Below are 22,415 nucleotides of genomic sequence, written 5' to 3' on the forward strand. Positions count from 1 at the left end.
CAACCACTCCTCACGTGTACATCTTTGTAAAGCTGCTGAGTTCGTTTTAAGTACATTAAAGAAATGCACCTTTGAACAGTTCTATGTGAGAAAAAGATAAAAACAAATCTGAGAACTATTTAAACAACATCAAATAAATGAATAACAAAGTAAGCTCAGTCTTGTACCTCCCCGCTAAAAAAAAAAATTCCGGAGTCCTTGTTGGAGTAGGTTATATAAGAGTCAATTTGACCTTCAAGAGGCAAACGAGTAGGAGTGGAAGGTCCTCACTAAGCACTTTTGTTCTGCTTTTGCCCCAGCTTTCTTCGGTGTGATGAATACATCCAACTGGACTTGACATAGCCATATGTAACTCTGATATAAATTTAGTGGGCACTTAATTTTCACTTCAACAAACTCTACATAGTTTGCTGACATGTGCATGTAAAAATAATGGTGAACAGTGCAGCTGTGTGTGCTGTATGCAGAGTTCAGGAGTTCCTCCAGTGCAACACAACATGCATTGATTTACTTTAACACGTTACTTTAGTAACCAACTTCACCTTAACTCATATGATTAATCAACTTATGCTAATAGCTTGGTTGGTTTATGGTGTTTAACGTCCCAAAGCAACTCAGGCTATGAGGAACGCCGTAGTGAAGGGCTCCGGAAATTTCGACTACCTGGGGCTCTTTAACATGCACTGACATCGCACAGTACACGGGCCTCTATGATTTCGCCTCCATAGAAATTCAACCCCTGCGGTTGGGATCGAACCCGCGTCTTTCGGGTCAACAGCCAAGCACCATAACCACTGAGCCACCACGGCAGCCAACTCATGCTAATAAGCAAAAGCTATTCATATATGTGTAAAATAGTAAGCACCAATATTAAGCTCAATGACAGAACACTGAAAGATTGTAGAGCAATTTACTGAACTTCAGAATAGTTAGCTCCTTTACACGAGTGAATTATTACGTACACTGTGACTTCATTTTTATAGCACCGTGCAGCTCACAAGTGCAGCTCAAATTCTCAGAAGAGCCGCCGCGGTGGCTCAGTGGTCATGGTGCTCGGCTGCTGTCCCGAAAGACGCGGGTTCGATCCCGGCCGCGGCGGTTGAATTTCTTTGGAGGAGAAATTCTAGAGGCCCGTGTACTGTGCGATGCCAGTGCACGTTAAAGAACCCCAGGTGGTCGAAATTTCCGGAGCCCTCCACTACGGTGTCCCTCATAGCCTTAGTCACTTTGGGATGTTAAACCCCATAAACCAACCAACCAACCAACCACACATATGCAATAGCTAACAGAATTACTCACCAGCTCGATGATGACCCCCGTGGACCCCGCACTTTCACTTCTAACGCACTGTCATTGTCAACTAGGGTGAGCATTCCCTCCAGGGCTCCACTGCAGAACTTGCTGCCCCGCAGCCACTGGTACAGATTGCTATCGGAATCCGCATGCTCCATGGACGCCCGTCGGAGCTGGACCTGTGTACAGGCAACAAATGTTGCTACAACTCCAAAAGGCAAACTTTGTTTTCTTTTTTATATTCACGCCTTGACTTGATAACCACAAATATACTTGTTGGTGCCTTCTTTCATTAGTACAATAAGCATCATTTTGCTGAGTAAACATAAAACTGAAACTCCGGAGCCTGAAATGGGAACAGTTGGGGATAAGAGTTAATGAAGAATACCTAAGTAATCTGTGATTCGCTGATGACAATGCCTTAATTACTAAGACTCAGGACATGAACTGCAAAGCATGATCAATGAGTTAGACAGGTAGAGCAGAACAGTGGGGCTAAAAATTGAGATGCAGAAAACCAAAGTAATATTCAACAGTCTAGCAAGAGAACAGCAGTTCACAATTGGCGGTGAGGTGCTGGAAGTAGTAAGAGAATATGTCTATTTAGGGCAGGTAGTGACAGCTGATCCGGATCACGAGAGGGAAACAACTATAAGAATAAGAATGGCGTGGAGCGCACATGGCAGGTTCTCTCAGGTCTTGAATTGCAGTTTACCAATATCCCTCAAGAGAAAAGTATACAACAGCTGTATCTTACCGGTACTCACCTATGGGGCAGAAACGTGGAGGCTAACAAAGAGGGTTCAGCATAAGTTAAGGACAACGCAGCAAGCTATGGAAAAAAAAATGATAGGTGCAACATTAAGAGATCGGAGGCGGGCGGAGTGGGTGAGAGAACAAACGCGGGTTAATGACATCCTAGTCGAAATCAAGAGGAAGAAGTGGGCTTGGGCAGGGCATGTGATGAGAAGGCAAGATAACCGCTAGTCCTTAAGGGTAACGGAGTGGATTCCAAGAGAAGGCAAGCATAGCATGGGGCGGCAGAAAGTTAGGTGGGCAGATGAGATTAAGAAATTTGCGGGAATACGGTGGCCGCAACTGGCAAAGGACAGGGTTAATTGGAGAGACATGGGAGAGGCCTTTGCCCTGCAGTGGGCGTAATCAGGCGGACGATGATTATGATGATGATGCTGTAATTCTTCTATGCAACCCTGATGTCCCAGGTGGTGTAGTGATGCCATTACAGACATTGTGCATGTATGGCTATGAGGGAACTGCACCATGAAGCAGGGATGATGGAAGTGCAGAAGGAGAAATGGAGAAAGAGTTGATGTAGTGGAGGGCTCTGGAATAATTCTGACAACTTGCAGTTTTTTACGTGCACCAACAATGCACAGCACCGTGCACTATCCTCCTCTAGTCTCTGAGTACTAACCAGCCACTTAATCTCATTAAATCACACAGAGTTGATTCCTGATAATTTCAACTCCAAGGGGACCAAAAATTTGTTTGAGCTGAGCAAAGTTTTAATTAAGGGGAGCCGTTTTAACATAGATGAGGTCGACGGGGCCAAAGTGTCAATTCGAATAATTACATAAATTCGATCCAATTATGCAACTTCGAATTAACTAGTACACATTATTACGGGGAACTATTTACGAAGGAATGTATTCAGGGAGTCTAAAGCCAATAGTATGAGACACTAAATCAGCTCACAAGCGAGTTCACTACAGCGTCATAATTCTCCAGTAAACTTTAAAAATTTTATTGTCATCCAGCGGCTCATTACAGATAAGTAGCAATATATATATACCAGGGCTAAGAAATGACAGATGATTAACTGTTACCTGTATCCTGGAGAAGATTGTGGCCAGGATGTGAGGGAAGTCATCAAAGGGCAGGACATGGACCCCACAGTAAATGCCTTGGGTGTAGCCAGGATCTGAAGGGTCCCAGAGGCATGCCAGTGTCTCGAGCAGGTTGAAGCATGGAAACTCGTATTCCACATCGCCCTCATAGTCACACTTGGTGCACATCTTGAGATTTTCCAGCACCTGAATAGCATCAACAAGTAAGCTTACATTGCAGTACCATAAACACCAAGCAACACCAGATGAAAAAATTGACACTGTAGTTGTAGCAACACAAAAAGATTCAGAAAAAGTTTTTGCAGTGGGCTGTAGGGTCTGTTATCACCAGCTTTCCAATAGCACCTGACAGAAAGAACAATATGCAGCCAGTTCATTCTGGGCTACTGACATCACCCTTTACGCATATCGCACGGTATGGGTAGTAATCAATCTTTACTCTTCATCATCAACCACAACTAGCTTCTACATTTATCACCCATCTTTCCACATACTGGGCTTGCTCAAGACTGCCTAGAACATGGAGAAGGCCTCAGCGTGGCCTCCCCTCTAACTCAACGTGCTTCAGCAGGAACCAACACAATCCAAATGAAGAAACAAGTTCAGACAATGAAAACATGGCCATGTAAGAATCAGAGAAATCTTGAATCATGTATGTGTATTTAATATCGTCCTGTATGGTCATTTTCCAGATGACAAAAACTTCCTATTTTCCTTATTTTTAGCCCAATCCTAATGAAACTGTACTATCTTGCTCAGTTTTTTATACTGATTTCAACAATGCAATTATCTTTCTCATAAATTAGTTGGTTCCCAAGATAATTAATTTTAATTAGTTGTTCATTAGTACCTCGGTGCAAAAAAAAACTGCTCGATAAAAAATCATTTTTAATCCACGGCTGAATAGTATGGTGAGTAAAGAGTGCAATGATCAAAGCAGTTTTTCCGTTTTACCCTCATTAGTAATTTTACAGCACTTGGAATATCAGTGTTCAAGGTGTGAATGTAGTGCATCGGTAAACTTTGCGAAATTTTAAATTTTTGAAGTGTGATTGAACAAATCTGCTTCGATTATTGCACACACTGTGCCTTCAGCTTCCCTTAGCAACTAATACAACATCTCTATCTGTCCTAGATGTTGAGATATCGGCATACTAAGATAACCAGATGTCCAAAATTTTCATGCTATTAAATTGTCAGTGCCTGCATAAATTCAGCCCACACGATGATCTGAATTTAATATTATGGTCAAAATGATGATTTCTTAAAGGAAAAAAAGTGGTACAGTTGGAAAATGATAGCTGTAAATTCCACAAATGTCATTTTTTGAAAATCGTTTTTTTGGTCATTTTTTGGTCTCAAAGACCAGTGTCCCCCCTAAAGCCGACATGAGAAAAAAGGAGTAAAATATAATGTGCTGAAGTAATTTTTTAGTCAAGTGTTCCTGAATGCTTCAAAGCACAAGTATAAAAGAGGCAGTTTCAGAAAAGAAGAACACCTCTGGCTGAATTGAAATTTTACATCACAGGCTCCATGTGCTATTTTTCTAATCCCTTTCAAAACACATGAGCGATATCCATGGCAACGGGTAAAGCATTTTGGGGGCTAACTTTAGAACAATCACTTTCAGAGACATCATTTTCAGAACATGCTGACTGTCCAGCAGCAGAATTGAATCAAGAAAAAAAAAAAAGATTAGTGGACATGCAATCTCGCACTTGGCAGTACGGTGGCCATCGACCTTGCTGACAACAACAGCGTCATGGTTATTGTTGCTATGTGATAGGCTTTTAGGAGAGCGCTTACACTTCTTTTAATGCATAAATTAATTGATACTTTTGTAGATTAAGTTGAGGACACTAGATGCAATCGAACTAAGAAAATATTCCACCAGTACAGCTGAAATATTCTTCTTAGACATTCTTGGAAGAACACTAACATCATCTTAATCCATAACAAAGGGGATGTTGAGGACTCGAAAAATTACAGACCGCTCGGCTTACTGTCCGTTGCCTACAAGGTATTTACTAAGGTAACTGCTAATAGAATCAGGAAAAGCTTAGACTTTAATCAACCAAATGACCAGGCAGGATTTCGTAAAGGCTACTCGACAATAGACCATATTCACATTTTCAATCAGGTGACATAGAAATGTGCAGAATATAGCCAACCCCTCTACATAGCCTTCATAGCTTACTAGAAAGCATTTGACTCAGTCAAAACCTCAGCAGTCATGTAGGCATTGTGGAATCAGGGTGTAGAAGAGTCTTATGTAAATGTACTGAAAGATATCCATAATGGCTATACAGCCATTATAGTTCTATATAAAGACAGCAATAAAATTCCAATAAGGAGGTGTGTCTAGCAGAGAGACACAATTCTATTCAATGTTTTTCACCGCACGTTTAAAGAGGTATTTAGTTTAATTAGGGCCGCCGCGGTGGCTCAGTGGTTATGGTGCTCGGCTGCTGGCCCGAAAGACACGGGTTCGATCCCGGCCGCGGCGGTTGAATTTCTTTGGAGGAGAAATTCGAGGCCTGTGTACTGTGCGTTGTCAGTGCACGTTAAAGAACCCCAGGCGGTTGAAATTTCCGGAGCCCTCCACTGCGGCGTCTCTCATAGCCCGAGTCGCTTTGGGACGTTAAACCCCATAAACAAACAAACAAACAAGTTTAATTAGGAGACCGCATGAGATTAAGAAGTGTGCAGGGATAAGGTAGCCATGGCTGACACAGGACAGAGTTTAATGGAGAAATATAGGAAAGACTTTTGTCCTGCAGTGGTTGTAGTCAGGCTGATGGTGATTTTTATTATGATGGTAATTATGAGAGCGATAAATCAGCAATTAGAAATCGCCTTAATTATGGTGAGGCACAAGATACAGAAAGTGCACAAAAGGGGGTGTGGTATTCCTTATCTTAATTCATTCATTTTTCTTACCAAATGAGTGATTCAAGTGATACTTTTCTTTTCAGGTCATATCTTATTGGCTCACAACTTCAAGTTTTACTGTTTGTTACCTGTACATTTTTAGACTTTTTCAACAGATTCATTACTAGCTGTTGGCTGCATGAGACTTGCTTTTTATGAACCCACTGAGCAAATGTTTTGAAAAGAACAAACGAAAACAAAAAAGGTAACACACCTGCAAGAGGTCTATGGCATCTGTGTCGGGAAAAGCAAACTGGAAGTCTTCCACTGTGTAACACCCCGTTACACGTGCCTTTTCTAGGTGCTCTTGGGAGAGCAGCTCACCGATGACGGAACTGCAGAGCCACTTGGGATTAAGGACCACCATGTCCTCTGTCTCAGATTTTGTGTACAGCACCTGCAATCAAGATATGCATCAGTGTATAACAGGATCAATCTGATAAGGGTCTGCACATACAAAGAATACAACCTGATGTGGTACAGAAAATAAGGATCACCATCATCGCCACGATAGTCATCATCACACCAACTAGGTCCACTGCAGGACAATATAGCTCGCTGCACTATAATAATAATAATAATAATAATAATAATAATAATAATAATAATGCTTTATTTCCACCAAATCAAATACAATTTGATGGAGGAGGGGAGAAAAAAAGCGGCTATCCGCTTGACAGAGTTCTCCTCTCCTGTTCAGACATCAGTGACAGAAAACGAGGAACTAAATTGAACATCAAGTCATTAAGAACATAAAACGAAGAACTAAATTGAACATCAAGTCATAGATGAACAAAAACATCAATATAAGCAATGTCTGTAACCGAACAGAATACACAGAAATCAAAAGGGGGTATCAGCAACGAAAAAGGGGTATCAGCACAGTAGACGACCAGTCATCAAATAACATCAAATAACAATAACTATACACCATGTGGGCCAAAAATAAAAAAGTAGATTTTACAGCTCTGTACACTAGACCTGCAGTTTGTAAATGGTGACAGTGTACTATTGCTACAAAAGTCACACGATTCCTCCAGTCATATTAGTAACAAAGAGAGAGAAGAAACTGAAGAATGGAAAGGTATGAAGGTTAGCTAGGCGAGCTTGGTGCACAACTGTCTATTGCCCACTGCTGGGGAGTGACTAAGGAGTAAAAGGCAGTACATGAAGTGATTAGAAGAGGAGAAATAGCATGTGCTATAACCAATACACACTGCAAGAAACGGTTATGGATATCTTAGCCAAATATCTTTTTAAGCCCATGTTGCAGGTGGGGCTCGTCAAACAATGACAGAACCTTCTGAGCTTGAATCACATGCAAAACTGATAGAGCCCTGAAGATTCACTGTTTTCACACCATGTTAGTCACCCAGCTACCGCAGAAAACAGGCAATTAACTAAAGCACAGAGAGATGACAATGGGACAAAAAACAAATGATAATGTTTTGACAGCTGTTCTCACAGAAAAGCAATCACCAATTCTCCAAGTTTTCTAGTTATCTGTACCCTGTTTTGTTGAGGGGTATAAGCAATCAGCCCCAAGTTTACCTGAACAAGCATGCTTAGTTTAGTACACTAGCAATACTAGACTATTATCACTTGATAAACCATTGCGCAGCATAGTATGTTCCTTCTGTATTGCCCCCGCTCGGAAGCATGAGTGACAGTTTGCCCTAGAAGCCAGCTGCTCTTTCATAGGCAAAATATGAGTTGCATTTTGCTTCATTCATGTCATGCATCTGGATTCTCATGTTATGCATGCAATGTAGGTAGGGGTTGTACTTTTTGGCGACAAAAAAAGAAACAATAAAAGTACTCTGAATTTAAAGGGACACTGAGGAGAAATTGAAGTTGGCTTGTATCGACAGAATACCAGCTCCTGATTACAAAAACGCCACTCATACTGACAACAAAGCTCTTGTAACGTAGAAAAGAGCAAAAACCAAAATACAGGTATCACCGCCACAGGCCAAACTCGCAAGTACAAGCGTTGTGACGTCATAGGACAAAACAGTGTTGCTAGAATCAATGGTTCTAGCAACACTAGGACACAAGAAGCCACGAATCACTGAGGCGCAGCCAATGCATGCGCAAATCTCCTTGATGTCGCCAGGTGACGCCACGTACCCGGCAGCTACGCGCGCGCCTGCAGCATCGGGACCAATCAGCATCTGCTCATCGGCGGTAGGCGGGCTCCCGGTATTCCGCTAACGGTAACAAGGTACACGGTATGCTAAAGGTGTCTATTTGCGAGAACTTCGTTGACGACTTCGAGAGTGGGATCCATCGTAACGCTGGCAAAACGCCAGTGCAAACGTAAACGAAGCGACGGTAGCGACGGCCGCAATAGCCGATAGATGCCTTCAACGTGCAGCCGGCGGTAGCTTTCTTTTCGGCTGCTGCTAGGCCGCACTGCTATCCGTCAGAAATCACGGAGTCTGCGTTACGTCATGTTTCACATCACTTAGTCCTGTGTTGTCATAAGAGAATCCCAAGTTTGAATCAGAGCGGCGGGAAAAGCTTTTTCAACTTCGAATCGATATTTCTTAGAAATAAATGCATCTTTCGCTGTTGGCCAAGTGGCAACAAAGCCATGAAATGCCGAACTATCGGATTTTGCTTTAAAAAAAATATTAATAGAGCTCTCCTCACTGTCCCTTTAAGTTTCAAAATTCAATTGTAACCTAAAAAGTAAAGGTCAATATTTTTGATATGAATGCCACAGCTAGTGGGCTAATGAGTAGGAGTGATGCTGAGTCAAAGCGGAAAATTAACAGAGTGAGGAAGCCAGCGGATGGTGAGTAGTTATGCGTTTTGAGCTATTTCTTGGCTACCTAACACGGTTCTGCAAACTGGGAGACTCCACCTTGTTACCAAACATTGTCTGATAGCATTGCACTGTTTGCTGTCGCCTCCCGCCTATGGCAGTTAAATAGGTTTCTCTGCAGCATGCAAGGACCTCTAAACTGTTCGTAAGTATCTCGAAAGTGTCATACTTTAGTTACCAAGGCTGTTAAGCAGCCATTGCATCGCTGTCATCAACATGTGGACCACATGATACCCCGCCCTCTGACTCAAACTAGTGCAATCTGCCTTGTAGAGATCGACTTCCACTTGCGTTTTTGTCTAAAGGTTCTGTCATTCACTTCCATTACTTTCTTTATTGGAGACGGCATTCCTTCTGCAAGCACAGGTATAAGTGCTTTACCAGGAATTAATGACCATCTGCGAGTTAACTAGTAGTAAACTGAATGCTCAGGCTGACGAAAAAGCCAACAAAAACCCTAAGTGACTTTTGACATCACAGGAATACTCAGTTATATCACCGATAAGACCGGTAATTCATCCACAGGAAATAATATTAACCAAACAAGAAACGAAAACTGCATTCTGAAAAAAAAAAAAAAACACCGAAAAAAGTGGGCCAAATTTTTAAGAACTCGAAACTGAAAAGCCCAACCCCTGAATGTACGTAACCAGTGGGCCAGCACTGTGAAATTAGTATGTGCTGCATTTCTTTGTGTCTGTTTGCAAATGTGGCCATGTTTTGGCACTATCAACAGCCAGGAGAAGGCCCTTTATTTTTTTTGAAAACATCTTTTTATTTCTCTCTTTTTATTTCTCTGAAAATGTGTGTTTTCTGACAATGGACTTTTAAACATTCCAGCACCGCCTCAGTACAGTCTTCAATTAGTAAAGACTGAGAGAAAGCCACGAAGAGAAACTTTCCAGATATATACACCTTTTTAGCATGCATATGGCATCAGGAACTTTATTTTTATTGAGAGTTCTGCTCTATTTAGTGCCCAGAAGACAAGGAGAAAGCATACAGTAAGGCACTGATCAAAGGCACTGATCAAAGCAAATTCGCGTGTTGAAACGTATATTTACTGCTGACGTAGAAATGTGGGCGGGCAGGACACAGTGTGAATGAGACGAGAGAAAAGGAAGCTAGCAGCATTTTGAGTCAGGATTTCCCCATGTGCAACTCATAAGCAAACAACATGGAATACCGAAGATGGAGAATATGAAATACATGACCCTCAGAAAAATTAGACCTCAGAAGCTTTGAGATGCGTGGTTAATGCTTTTATAATGTTGGCACAATTCATCAAGTGCGAACCACAGATCTCTATAGCCAAATGGGCGAGTTGGTGGTACATATTGAAGGCACAGGACAAAACACAGGACAGCGCTTGTCCTGTGTTTTCTTCCACTCTGTCTGCGTCGTTCAACACAGATCTCTGGTGACAGAACAACTAAAAATATTGAACATACTGTCGAACACCTTTATAACGAAGCACTTGAGAGCTACGAAATCCCTTGTTATACAGGTCACTTCATTGTAAAGGTTGTGCACCATATCACATGAAATAAAGCAAGCTATGTACATCCAGCAAAACAAAACCCTTTGTTTAACGTGAATTGAAGAGACACTTGATGAAAGAAGTCGCTAATTTTCTTCTCGACAATTCATCCAATAAAATGTGCAACTGCAGCCGACCTTATCACATTGAGATTCACGGCATCATGCTACAAGGCAAAACCCAGCAGCAGCACAAGGTACAGCTACAAAGCGCTGATTACCACTACTGCCTCTCTTGGTGTCAAAATTCTTGTTTCGCCTGTAAGTTCCTCATCACTGCTATCTCCATTGATGCTTGCCTCTTTCTCATACTTGATGGCTTTGAAGATGTCTTCAATTGTCAATTCGGTGCAGATCATCACGTTGTCTTCAACCACGGCGTATTTGTCAGCTGCTGTGTTGCAAGAAGGAGCGCACAAGTTAAGCAATTCCTAGAGCTCTGCAGCAGTACTGGAATATTCTCCGTCATCAGGACGCTCATCAGGTACAGGGTCCGTCAAAAGTTCCAAGGCCACAGGGTCTGCTTTCAAGCGGCGTATACTGCCACTTACGATAGCATCAAAGACATCAAGGTTCTCAGAGGTGAGAATAGTACTTCTGCTATCCTCTACAGAGATTTTTGGCTCCAGGGGTGTCGTAGCTGCCCAACTATAGCGCTCTAAAGCAGACCCTGTGGCCTGGGAACTTTTGGACGACCCTGTACATCATTAGTGCTGTCCTGACCTGCGACAAATCCATCTTTCCACCAGCAGTTATGCACGACATCTGATGACATGCTCCACCAAGCAATCATAACAATTTCAATAGCTTTGCAAACGCTTATTTTAATTGACAGCTGAACCTTGTGCTCAAGTTTTAGCAGAATTCTCTACAGCATTCTTGTGCTGTACCATGCCTTGCCAGACCATTTTATTACTCAGTCTAACGGCTGCAACAGGGAGCTGCAATTCAGTGGCAAGAGAATTACATTCATGTGCTCTATCACTAGGAACATATGTACGGCATTGTTGTTGACAACAAGTGCAGTTTTGTTGTTCTGCAGCCACATCATTTCCTCCTCCTGCAAAAGGCAGGTTTGAAACCATTCCACCATTCTCCAGGCCTCATTGGCGGCCACATAGTCAGCCGGAAAGCAAAGCACTCCTTTGAAGCAGCGTGGTTTCACAGATTATCCAACCAAAAGTGGCATCAGCTTCTCTGTACCTGCTGTGTTACAATAAAATAGCATCGTCATTTATTGCTTCAACTCATTGCTGCCTTTGCAAAACGATCTGCCTTCTTACAGTGTTTTCTCAAGAATCAGCTCATAAAAAAGGGAATTTTGTTGCGGTAAATACATCTTCAGGTCTGTGCTCCTGCCGCACTTTGAGCAGCTCCGACTCATGCCGGTTGTCAGCAAGATTGCGTTGTGCGTCGGCTTTTTCTCTCATCATGATTTTGAAGGTGATGCCATCACATGCCTTGAAGCTACCCGCTGGTTGCCTCGAATGTCTCTTCAACACCAAACGCGCAAGTAAACTCCTTGGCTTTCTTTCAGAGCAAAGTCCCACTGATTGGAACCCTTTTTTTTCATGTGTACGTCTATGAACCACTTTAGACAGCGGTGCCAACATCATGGAAAGTTGCTGCTTGAATCCGCTTCCATAATGGGTCCATTACATGTTGTTCCACTTGCGCTTGTATCTTGTCCTTGTCTTTAAGGATGGATGGAAAAACTTTAGTTCAGAGTCAATCAATCGGAGAGTCGCAGGACTTTGTCCTCTTTGTCTCTTTCGGCACCGACCATAATCCCCTGGGACTCGGCAGCGGAACGTTGAGAGCGTTGGTGCACTGGTCGCATGCTCATCTGCAATGCCTTTTTTTTCATGGTCACTTGCAACAACACTGACAGCCTGCAACTTTTTGTCAAAGGAGAGCTGTTGGCCTTCAATGTTCCCTGCACTGATCACATTCATCGCGGCAATCCTGAGACGTTGCCACTAAAGCTGCTCCAAATATGCCAAAGAGCAAAGAGAGAAGTGCCTGAATGACTATGTGTGCTCAGCTCAATTAGCCGGCACGCAAATGCATGCACACGCACTATGCACAGTCCTGCTCTGTGCAGGTAGAAGGGAAGTGCCGGCAAGCACTTGCTGAAAGTTACATTTTGCGCAAACTGGCCTGCTGCAACTGCTGGCTTTGTCAGCATGTTATGCTTGTGTTTCAGAGTTCGTCTTTGATCCAGAGCGCGGAGATCATTGTGTCTAGGTCTGCGTTTTCCCAGCCGGCAACGTTAGCACCATCCATCAAATTGGTCAGCTGTTCGACCCGCTGCGAATTTTGTTCTTTGCGTTGGTGTGGCAATTACCATGGGTACTGTGGAAATTGGATTCTACTACGCAGTCTTTGCTGTGGTGTGAAGCAGCACTTCCTATGCGCAACACACCTCATTGGCAGCTGCAGAGGGCAATGGTGGTGCCGCTACGTAAGTTTATTGTTAAGCAACAAATCAGCCGTCGGGGGCATCTGAATTCTTCATTGTACAGGCAAATTCGTTGTAGTGGTCTTCACTGTGAGTCGCTCACAATACATTTGAAAGATAGAATTTGGCAGGGACATATGAAATCCTTCATTGCACAGGTCATTTTGTTGTAGTGGTGTTCAACTGTACAGTTAAAGCACGATGAGTAAGTGATGCCCAACATAAAGTAACTTGCACACGGGCTTTAAAAAGTGATGCAATAAATAAATGCTGTAGCTGAACACAAGAAAGAAGGAAGAAATCCAAGGACACAGGTAAATGAACTATGTATGTTTAGTTCCGGAAAGAGGCTGAAAATCAAGGTAACTGCATTATATTCTGGTTATGCATGAGGAAAGCATAATGATCACGTGTGGTTTCAGAATGTGAATGACAGTGTGAATATGGAAACATTTTAGAGTTTACAGTTTTAAATGTGTGAAAGGCGTAAAAGCAAAATATCAAGCTCACCTCTCCCATGAGCTGCAGCTGGTGGATCAGCTCACGCATGTGCTCTTCACCAGCCAGAGGATTCACCTGAATGTGCACCATGTCCATGAACTGCCGCCACGTGAGTACCGGGAACGATGGCGATGATTTCCTCCAGTTTGGGAGGTGCCCAACCATTGAGTCTAGAAATCCAGTGCTTTTTGGAAGGCTCTAAAGGAGGGAAAAATTTCAATTCAATTTCAGGCTATTCTTCACACAACATTTGCACACAGTATGAACAGTGAGTGAAGAATATGTGTGAACTAGGTAATGCTATGTGTCATTAAACAGCTATAGACAGCAAATTTCGGTTGTGTGCTCATTCTTTGTAATGATACGCACAACTCAGTAAACATAAATTGCCATGTGAGATTCACCCACAGGTGGTAAATTATTTATACTAACAGAATTTGTTCTTGACTATGCTGCTTCAGTTTTAGTTCCAACAGTCATTTGGTGGCTGTTATGTAAGTGGACTTGAGGTCACATGGAGCATACAAAAAGTGCAAAGTGCAATGCTATAGTTGCCATTCATTCATTCTCATTCTGGCTCTTGGGGCCAGCTACTGTAAGGGCTGGAGTGAATTAAAATGATTTGGAATTTTATTATGCCTCATAAGGCCTGAAGTCTACATATCACAGCCACCGCTCAGCTATTGAAACCTGAATTAAAACAGCATGAGAGAAGAAATTCAATCATAAATCATTTGCCAGGTGTAGGCGAAATCAGTGTGGTGATCCCTGTACACTAATGTCTTATTCACTATTCAAAAGAAGAAAATACACGACCAAGAATTAAGTGCTCACACCCTTTCGATCTTTATTAAAGGCACGTGGGAAGAGATATATACAAAGTAAATATGAAGAGGCAAGCTGAGGTTTTAAAGCTTGTGTTACTGCATCAATGAATGAGTATTCATATTTTTTTTCTCTTAGCCAGGAGTACTGCTTTTATACCTTGGTGCATTCCACCAACTTTTGAAGGGCACCAGATAACTTAGCTCCATGGACTCACTTTCTATATACACATCAGGCAAAGGGCGTAGGTTCACAACCTCCCAAAAAGTAGTCACATTGAATCAAATTGTTAGGCAAGATTTACTGCACAAAAACTAAAAACAAAAAATAAATTGGTGGAAAGAACACATCTGCTTTTCTTTAACTCAACAATTAATGAATAACCTCAGTGTCCTAGGAACAGGTGGGGAACATATGCACTGATTTGGGTGCTTCCAAAGTATATGTACAAAATGCCATTTAACTTTGATAAAATCACATTAGTCACTAGTTTGTTAACATAATATATGTGCCCATATCAGTCAGATCCAAGTGTGTTTTTTTTTTTCGATATTCAGAGCCTTACACTAACCAGTTCATGAAAGTGCTTTTCGGTCTCAGTAGCTAGCTATTCCACAACACAACTTGGTTTTTGGCGATAATATGCGGCAGTGCATTAATTGCGACAAAAATTTGGCAGATCAAAAAGGGAATTGCCTTTTATAATGCTGACTGCAGGTCAGCAAATACCGCTTCTCAGTTTGTTCGACGAACTGCACCAAGACCTCATTCACATCAATATGACATTAAGAAGTATAGCACAAAGAGAGTTTTTTGGAGAGAATACAGCACATTTCTGTTTGACACAATGCAAGCTATATAAGCGGTTTTTATATGTGAGGTTAGCAGCGCTGACCTTTTGTACAAAGAAAAAAAAATGACATGATAACTGCTTAAGGCACATTTCACTGAATGTTGACAGCTAATCAGCTATATAGTACTAGCTGATATGGTGTTAAAATAGTGACTGCATGAATATTATGGGCTAAAAGAAGCAAGAGTGTTTATCCGGAAAATGTGCTTTGAGTTAACATAGACAAAATATGTGCCCAGAAAACACTTTTTGCAGAATATTTTTAAAGCAACTTTAAAGCAACTTGACATACGTCACACGCTTTCGCAGTTTCCGAACGATTCCCCGACAGCTGTAAATATCAATGCAGTCGCTGCATTTTAAGAGATATTCACCTGAACAATCTTTGCTCTGTTGTTAGACATGTACTGCTTGAGAGACTTCATGCTCTGTGAGCCGACAACGTGGGCGTCCATGACAAACACAGTCTCGTGCAGGTCGAACACGTGCTGGAACCGCTCCTTGGCGGCTGCCAGGATAATCCTGGCTTCCGCTTCTGCATTGTTCTGCTGCTGCTGTGCATCGCAGTTCTGGTTCCTGTTGGTGTTGCTGGCACAGACGTCAGCATGTGTGGCAACCAATGCCACTCTCAGGGGGGAGGCACTTTTACCTCCCATCCCTGCAGAAGAAAAAAAAGAAGAAGAAATTCAATAAGAAGCGCTGCTTTTCTCATCTTTCTGGCAGCAACAAAAGTGACTGGAAAAAATGTCACGAGACATGAAAACATTTGTATCATAGGAACATAAACACTTGAGTGCAGTGGGGTTGTGCAGGGACCCAACGACCTGCGTGCCCTGAATTGCTTCGTTGCATTAAAGTTTTTCTTTCTCTCTCTATAGAAGCAGTGCTATGAAGCCCTCTGTTCAAAACTTTAAAGACGTTTGCTGCTGCCTAGCCGCACAGTGCAGCAGCACTTATGGCGCCATTAAAGACGAAAATGTCTTGAAAGGTGAGCTCAATGGTTCTCCCCACCACACAGAGATTAAAAGCTTCAGGGGTGCCATAAGTGTGCCATTGCACCGCTGAAATGCAAATCATGTGGCCTTAGAACTTTTGACCAAGTCTGTATGCTCATTACTTGATCATTGAGCTGCATGCATGAGCCCGTGATTCATGACCACATAAGAATACATTGCTAAAGCAGAGTGCAAATGCCACCGTAAAAAAAAGAAACAGAAAACATTAAGTGACAGAATTTTTTCAAATCTTAAAAAGGTAGCGGTAGAATGCTACACAAGTCCTTATTTACCAATGACATGCTGCCCTAATGCATGGAAAGAATTTTTTCTTTCATTTTATTTCACAACTGTCTGCATAGACCGTCCAAACCCAGGTAAGGTGAATAGGTGTAAAACCGAAACATTAAAAAATTTGATCGTTCTTATGTGCAATGGCTTTGTAATTATTAATAACTATAAGCATAAATTCAGATAACCAAGTGCGAAGTGATAAAACACATCTACTCCTTGCACATTTTACTTGGAGTGTGAAATTCTACTTGAAAAATGACGCATAAACAGAAATGTCAACTTTTGCATTCGCGAGGATGGGGAGGCACTCTTTAGTGAAGGCTGGAGAAAAAGATGTCAAGAAGATGTAACGCATAAAGCAAGGTTACAGGTCAAAGAGCGACAAACTTAATTGCATAATATATGTCACCTAAGCCCATTTCATCTTTTTGATTTCAGTTAAGATATCATTAACTCACATTTGTTCCTCAACCTCCTCTGCCCTCTTTCTGTCAAGAGACAGGAGGTGTGTAGGGCAAGTTAGGGAACAAATGCCTGTAATAAGGGAGTAATTACTCATTGACGTCCACCCGAGCGCAGCCATACAGCCACAAAGGAAAGCTATACAGCTTTCACAGAAACTTCGTAGTTAAAGAAAAATTCGTCCTGGTCCGGGGTTCGAACCCGGGACCACCGCTACACCGGAGCAGTCGCTCTACCAATTGAGCTAACCGGGACGGCAAGCTTATGGTAGGGCGAGAGCGAATTGATCTATAACTCGAAAGCTGTATAGCTTTCCTTTGTGGCCGTATGGCTGCGCTCGGGTGGACGTCAATGAGTAATTACTCCCTTATTACAAATCTACTCCACCTTGGGGGTTTCCCCTAAATATTTGGCCAAACACTGCTCCCACTTCGAGTTATAGATCAATTCGCTCTCGCCCTACCATAAGCTTGCCGTCCCGGTTAGCTCAATTGGTAGAGCAACTGCTCCGGTGTAGCGGTGGTCCCGGGTTCGAACCCCGGACCAGGACGAATTTTTCTTTATCTACGAAGTTTCTGTGAAAGCTGTATAGCTTTCCTTTGTGGCCGTATGGCTGCGCTCGGGTGGACGTCAATGAGTAATTACTCCCTTATTACAAATCTACTCCACCTTGGGGGTTTCCCCTAAATATTTGGCCAAACATTGCTCCCACTTCAAGTTATAGATCAATTCGCTCTCGCCCTACCATAAGCCTGCCGTCCCGGTTAGCTCAATTGGTAGAGCAACTGCTCCGGTGTAGCGGTGGTCCCGGGTTCGAACCCCGGACCAGGACGAATTTTTCTTTATCTACGAAGTTTCTGTGAAAGCTGTATAGCTTTCCTTTGTGTCCGTATGGCTGCACTCAGGTGGACGTCAATGAGTAATTACTCCCTTATTACAAATCTACTCCACCTTGGGGGATTCCCCTAAATATTTGGTCGAACAAATGCCTGTTAATGATATCCTAACTGCAACAAAGAGGAAGTATACAGCATTTTAGATTTTTAGTAATATGACACGACCACAATTCGTACGGCATGCAAGCAGCCACCTAATAATGTAGACAAAAGGGGAAATCACTAAATATTTGCACAAGCACACCAAGTCATCTCCAGTGTGAGCATCATCTGCTATGCTGTCGTCTGCTATACTGTAGTCTGCTATGCTATTGTCTGCTATGCCCTAAACTGCCGGTATTGACAGTCGCTGACATTGACAGTCATGCAATAATGTCAGAACTTTATGAGGCTGTACACGGGCAGGGCATGTAATGCAGACAGTGAATAGCTAACGGTCCATACAGAGTAACAGTGTGGATGCCAAGAAAGGGTAAACAATGGGCGGCAGAGAGTCAGGTGGGAAGATGAGATCAGGAAGTTTGTAGGGATCACGGGAATACAACTGGAGCAGAACAACAATAAATGGGGACCGATGGGCGAAGCCTTTGCTCTGCAGTAATTGCGGCGATATGAACTTGCGATACGGTGATACAATACAAATGAACTCACGGTGAATTATTTCAGTTGTGGCAAGCAAATGTCCCACTTACCCAGGGGCTCCACAGGCGGCGCCCTCGCCTGCAGGTAAGCCAGCCAAAAGCAGACCTGCCTGATCTGCGTCTGCACGGGGTCAGCTAGGCTGAACACAACCAGGTGAAGGCAGTGGGAGTTGCCCACAAAGTGGTCGTACAGCATCAGGTATGGCTCATGGCCCGAGAACTCCCATATGCTCAGGTCACCCACTCCAGACACTGTCACCTGCACCGGTAATTAAAAAGCAATAGGCTGTGCAGCAAACTTACATCCAATATCATATTGCCATCGTTCCGTAGTTATACACTTGTATGCTGTTTGCAGCAGGAAGGACAGAAAAAATTTTGCTTGTAAAAAAGTTAAGTGTGGTGATATCACAGCGGAAACCATGCTGAAAAAATGCACCTGGGTGGGACATGCAATACAGCAAAGAGATAACCGATGGTGCCTCAGAACAGCAGGGTGGCTCAAATTACAAAAAAAAAAAACAGTTTTGGGCGACCACATGTCTGGTATATGGGGATGTGATCAGGAGGTACGCTGGGATAAGGAGGCAAAGGCTGCTGCAAGAAAGGTGTCAGTGGAGGCCATTTGAAGAGGCCTTTTTACTGCAATGGACATGAATGGCTGATGATGATAATGCTAAAAATGACGACGACGATAGACAATATATGGCTGGACTATACAAACTGTTCTAACACCCAGCTGTCTTTCAGGTGGGCAATCAATAAACAAAAGGAAGTCATAAGGCTGTCAAGTGAAAAGGACAGCACATAAAAGTTAATAATTTGCATACATTTGCCAAAGCAACAAACAAGAACTGACAGGAAATGACGAAAAAGTTTCAATGAAGAATGCATTTAAGGCCAGCTGTCTTGAGTTTTTCATCTACAGATATTGAGCAGAAAATTTTCAAGGAACATGCAATTAAAGCCCTTGTAACAAATCGAAGAAATGTACAAGGTGATCATTCAAACATCTGACAAAGTACTCATTTCAGAGTTTTCAAAGTAACTAAATATAGCAAATTCCTTAACAGAATACAAACAGAAATGTTCAATTCACATAAATAAAGCATGAACATTCTCATAATGTTAGTAAGTATTAAAGACCCGAAGCGCTTCTTAATTTTGGCACAGAGAAAAGGAAGACCCAGAATCCCATATTTCCACACAATCAACCCAATCGTCTTTTGAATGAGAAGTTAACTATAGAAGGATTGCTGTTTTTTATGCATATCCATTATTAATTTTCCTAACCTGCTGCACGTCGATGCCATGTGTGTAGTTGGCATTTGTGGTACCAGGAAACAGCGGCTGCGAGCCACCCATCACATCAGCACAGCTGGATATGAGGAGGGCGGGAGGTGTGGCAGACTTCTTGTAGTCGTTCAGCTCTGCCATGTCGTTGAGGTCTGCAGTCCTGATGTTGTTCTCGCTGTCTGTGTCAATCGTGTACTCATCCATTGCTGGCGTGCTCGATCGACTGCTGTGGGGCCCTGACGCTGTAGAAAGAAGCAGGGTTTTGCATGGATGAGAACATGAATTACAAATCTTTACTTGCTTAGGCTTGCTACTCGCATATATAGTAAAAATATATATAGAAAAACAAGATATTAGGTCACAGACCCACTAGCTGCTTCAGAAAAATCATGCTTGTCAAAGTGAGTAGCACCAGTGCATCTGATGATCACCTAGGCTTGTCATGAACTGAAATACAATTCTCTCTAAAAAAATGCCAATAAAATGTTAACAGCATCAATTCAATTGTAGTGATATACTAACACAACATGTGGTCTGTTTGGTCAAGCGTTCCTGTGGTTTATATGTACCAAATATATCTTTCGTTTCACTGATTGATTTTGCATGCTGCACTTTTGTTTGCTGCTGGAGTCAGTGCAAAATAAAAAACAAAACACCTGTAGCCTTTCATAAGTTACCCCATTTCTTGTTCGAGCATAAATGCTGAACATGTACTATAATGCAGAAAGAGAGAGAGAGAAAGGTATTTATTTAGAAAGGAAGGAAGAGAGGTCGGCTCGAACTATAACAACCCAGATCATGAAAGGTTGAGGCTTTGTCTTCCACTCCAACCACAGAACTACGGTACTACAGTAAACTTGTCATGAGAGTACCGTAAAATTCCGAACAAGCGCCCCCACCCATGCAAGGGGCCCCCCCTAACTTCACTGTCAATTTCACATTTTCGCGCCGTTCCGGGAAAGCGCCCCCTCCCCCCGACCGCGCCCTTATTACGCACCGCGCCCAAGTAACAGTGGTCTGCCCCGTCCATTCCAAAAATCCAATCTAATCCAATCCTGCTTTTCAAGCCATTCGCATGCTCGTTCGCACGCGCCATTTGTGGTCTTGTTTTGGCGTTGTGGAGTTCGCGATGCTGATGCATTTGTACACAGTGGCGAAGAAAGTGTAGGTCGTACAAGGGCATCGGGTAAACGGAAGAAACGTGCACCAAGCCTCTCGACATTTCAAGCTCGACCACAAATGGATACGGGAATGGGGCAATAATTTTAAGAAGTTGCTTCAGCGTAACTACGGGAGAGCAAAACTTCGAAGACAGCTGAGTAACGGTGGCCCAGTTTTCAGTGAATGCATGGATGATGCGCTCTTCGAGTTCTTCAAGTGTGAAACAACGGCTGGACGTGCCGTTAATAACCTGCTTCTCTCTAAAGAGGCTGTCAGAATAGCCAAAAACATACAGTTGGGAAACTGTGTAGCCGTGGCGCCAGATGACCGGAGTGGGCTTCAAGCGGAATGCTGTGAAGTTTTTTTTTTTTCGACTGACTCGGAGGAATCTTTTGATAGTTTTGATAGTGATTGACATAACAGTCGTACTTCGCTCAAGAAAGTTCATGTTCCTAGAGATAACTAAAAATTTAAATCCATGCGCATTGCGCTTTTTTTTCTGCCGCAAAATGTCGCCGCCATCTTGAATTTCGGCGCCGTTCCGGGATAGCGCCCCCTCCTACTTTGCCAGTGATTTCGACTTGCTGGAGGGGGGGCACTTGATCGGAATTTTACGGTAGTTTTATGCATACTGAGTTAACATAAAAGTACTGTAAGCCAGTATTTATGCAAATGAATAACCAACCGTCAGAGGGGCCAAAATCTTGAGTATAAGCTTGGACATGGCTTTCCAGTGTCAAAAAGCTCCAACATTACTAGCAAGGCTAAATTATGAACTTTGTTAAAACAGAATCTAAAGTGAAATACTGTTATTGTGGGCACAACACCCTAGGAAATAGAGATGAGAAACACCAAAGGCACTTGACCTCTATTTATAAAATTCACTGCATGATAAGCAAGAGGAAACTCTACCCCTCATCATGTAGACATTCAATGCTCATGCACAATGTAAACTTGAATATACCTTACTTGTTGATTATAAAAATCAATCTTCCAGCTTAAAGGGTTTGTCTACTGAACTTTGTCAATATTTTTTTTTGCAGCAACTGAAAGCTCATGATTTGGAGATGGGCTTAGCGCAAGACAAACGAGGACAGGGACACAGGACGAGCACTAACTTGCAACTGAAAGAAACGAAAGAAAAATTACAAGCTCGAGGAGCTGAACGCACATGGCCAGCTATCCACTGATTAAGATGAGGGGGTTAGATAGAGGCAAACCGAACAAAGATAATCTAGGGACAAAAAACAACACAAAAATTGCTCAGAAAGAAACCCGAAAACAAGGTCAATTTCTTTCAGTTGCAAGTTAGTGCTCATCCCTCTCTTCTCCTCATTTGTCGTTGTTTGTCTTGCACTAAGCCCACCTGCAAATCATGACTTCCCAATTGGCCCAAAACTCCGCTTTGCTGAACTGAAAGCTCCTCGCGCAAATAAACGTATGCCTGGCTGCAATACTGAGAAACATGGCAGAACATTTTCAAATGTAACCTTTCAACATGAGAATGTTACTTTCCATTTGGTAGGCCGCATCTGCAAACCCTGATGTTAGAGACTAGACAATTGCCTA

At 42.6% G+C, this 22,415-nt stretch overlaps 1 protein-coding gene across 2 annotated transcripts in view; it reads right to left on the reverse strand.

Annotated features, from left to right (window-relative positions):
• Nucleotides 1-22,415, reverse strand: part of LOC149363524 (death-associated protein kinase 1-like) — a 168,866-nt gene that overhangs the window by 2,212 nt on the left and 144,239 nt on the right. For both annotated transcript variants that reach the window (XM_089573523.1, XM_089573522.1), the window contains exons 12-18: nt 19,683-19,927; nt 18,441-18,648; nt 15,476-15,759; nt 13,433-13,621; nt 6,307-6,489; nt 3,141-3,347; nt 1,300-1,472 (exon numbers count right to left, since the gene is read on the reverse strand). In XM_089573523.1, the coding sequence (XP_089429649.1) occupies nt 1,300-1,472; nt 3,141-3,347; nt 6,307-6,489; nt 13,433-13,621; nt 15,476-15,759; nt 18,441-18,648; nt 19,683-19,927 (1,489 nt within the window). The remainder of the gene's footprint in view (nt 1-1,299; nt 1,473-3,140; nt 3,348-6,306; nt 6,490-13,432; nt 13,622-15,475; nt 15,760-18,440; nt 18,649-19,682; nt 19,928-22,415) is intronic.

The sequence above is a fragment of the Amblyomma mixtum genome, chromosome 2, assembly GCF_055824585.1.
Source record: "Amblyomma mixtum isolate Tamu chromosome 2, ASM5582458v1, whole genome shotgun sequence".
NCBI lineage: Eukaryota > Metazoa > Arthropoda > Arachnida > Ixodida > Ixodidae > Amblyomma > Amblyomma mixtum.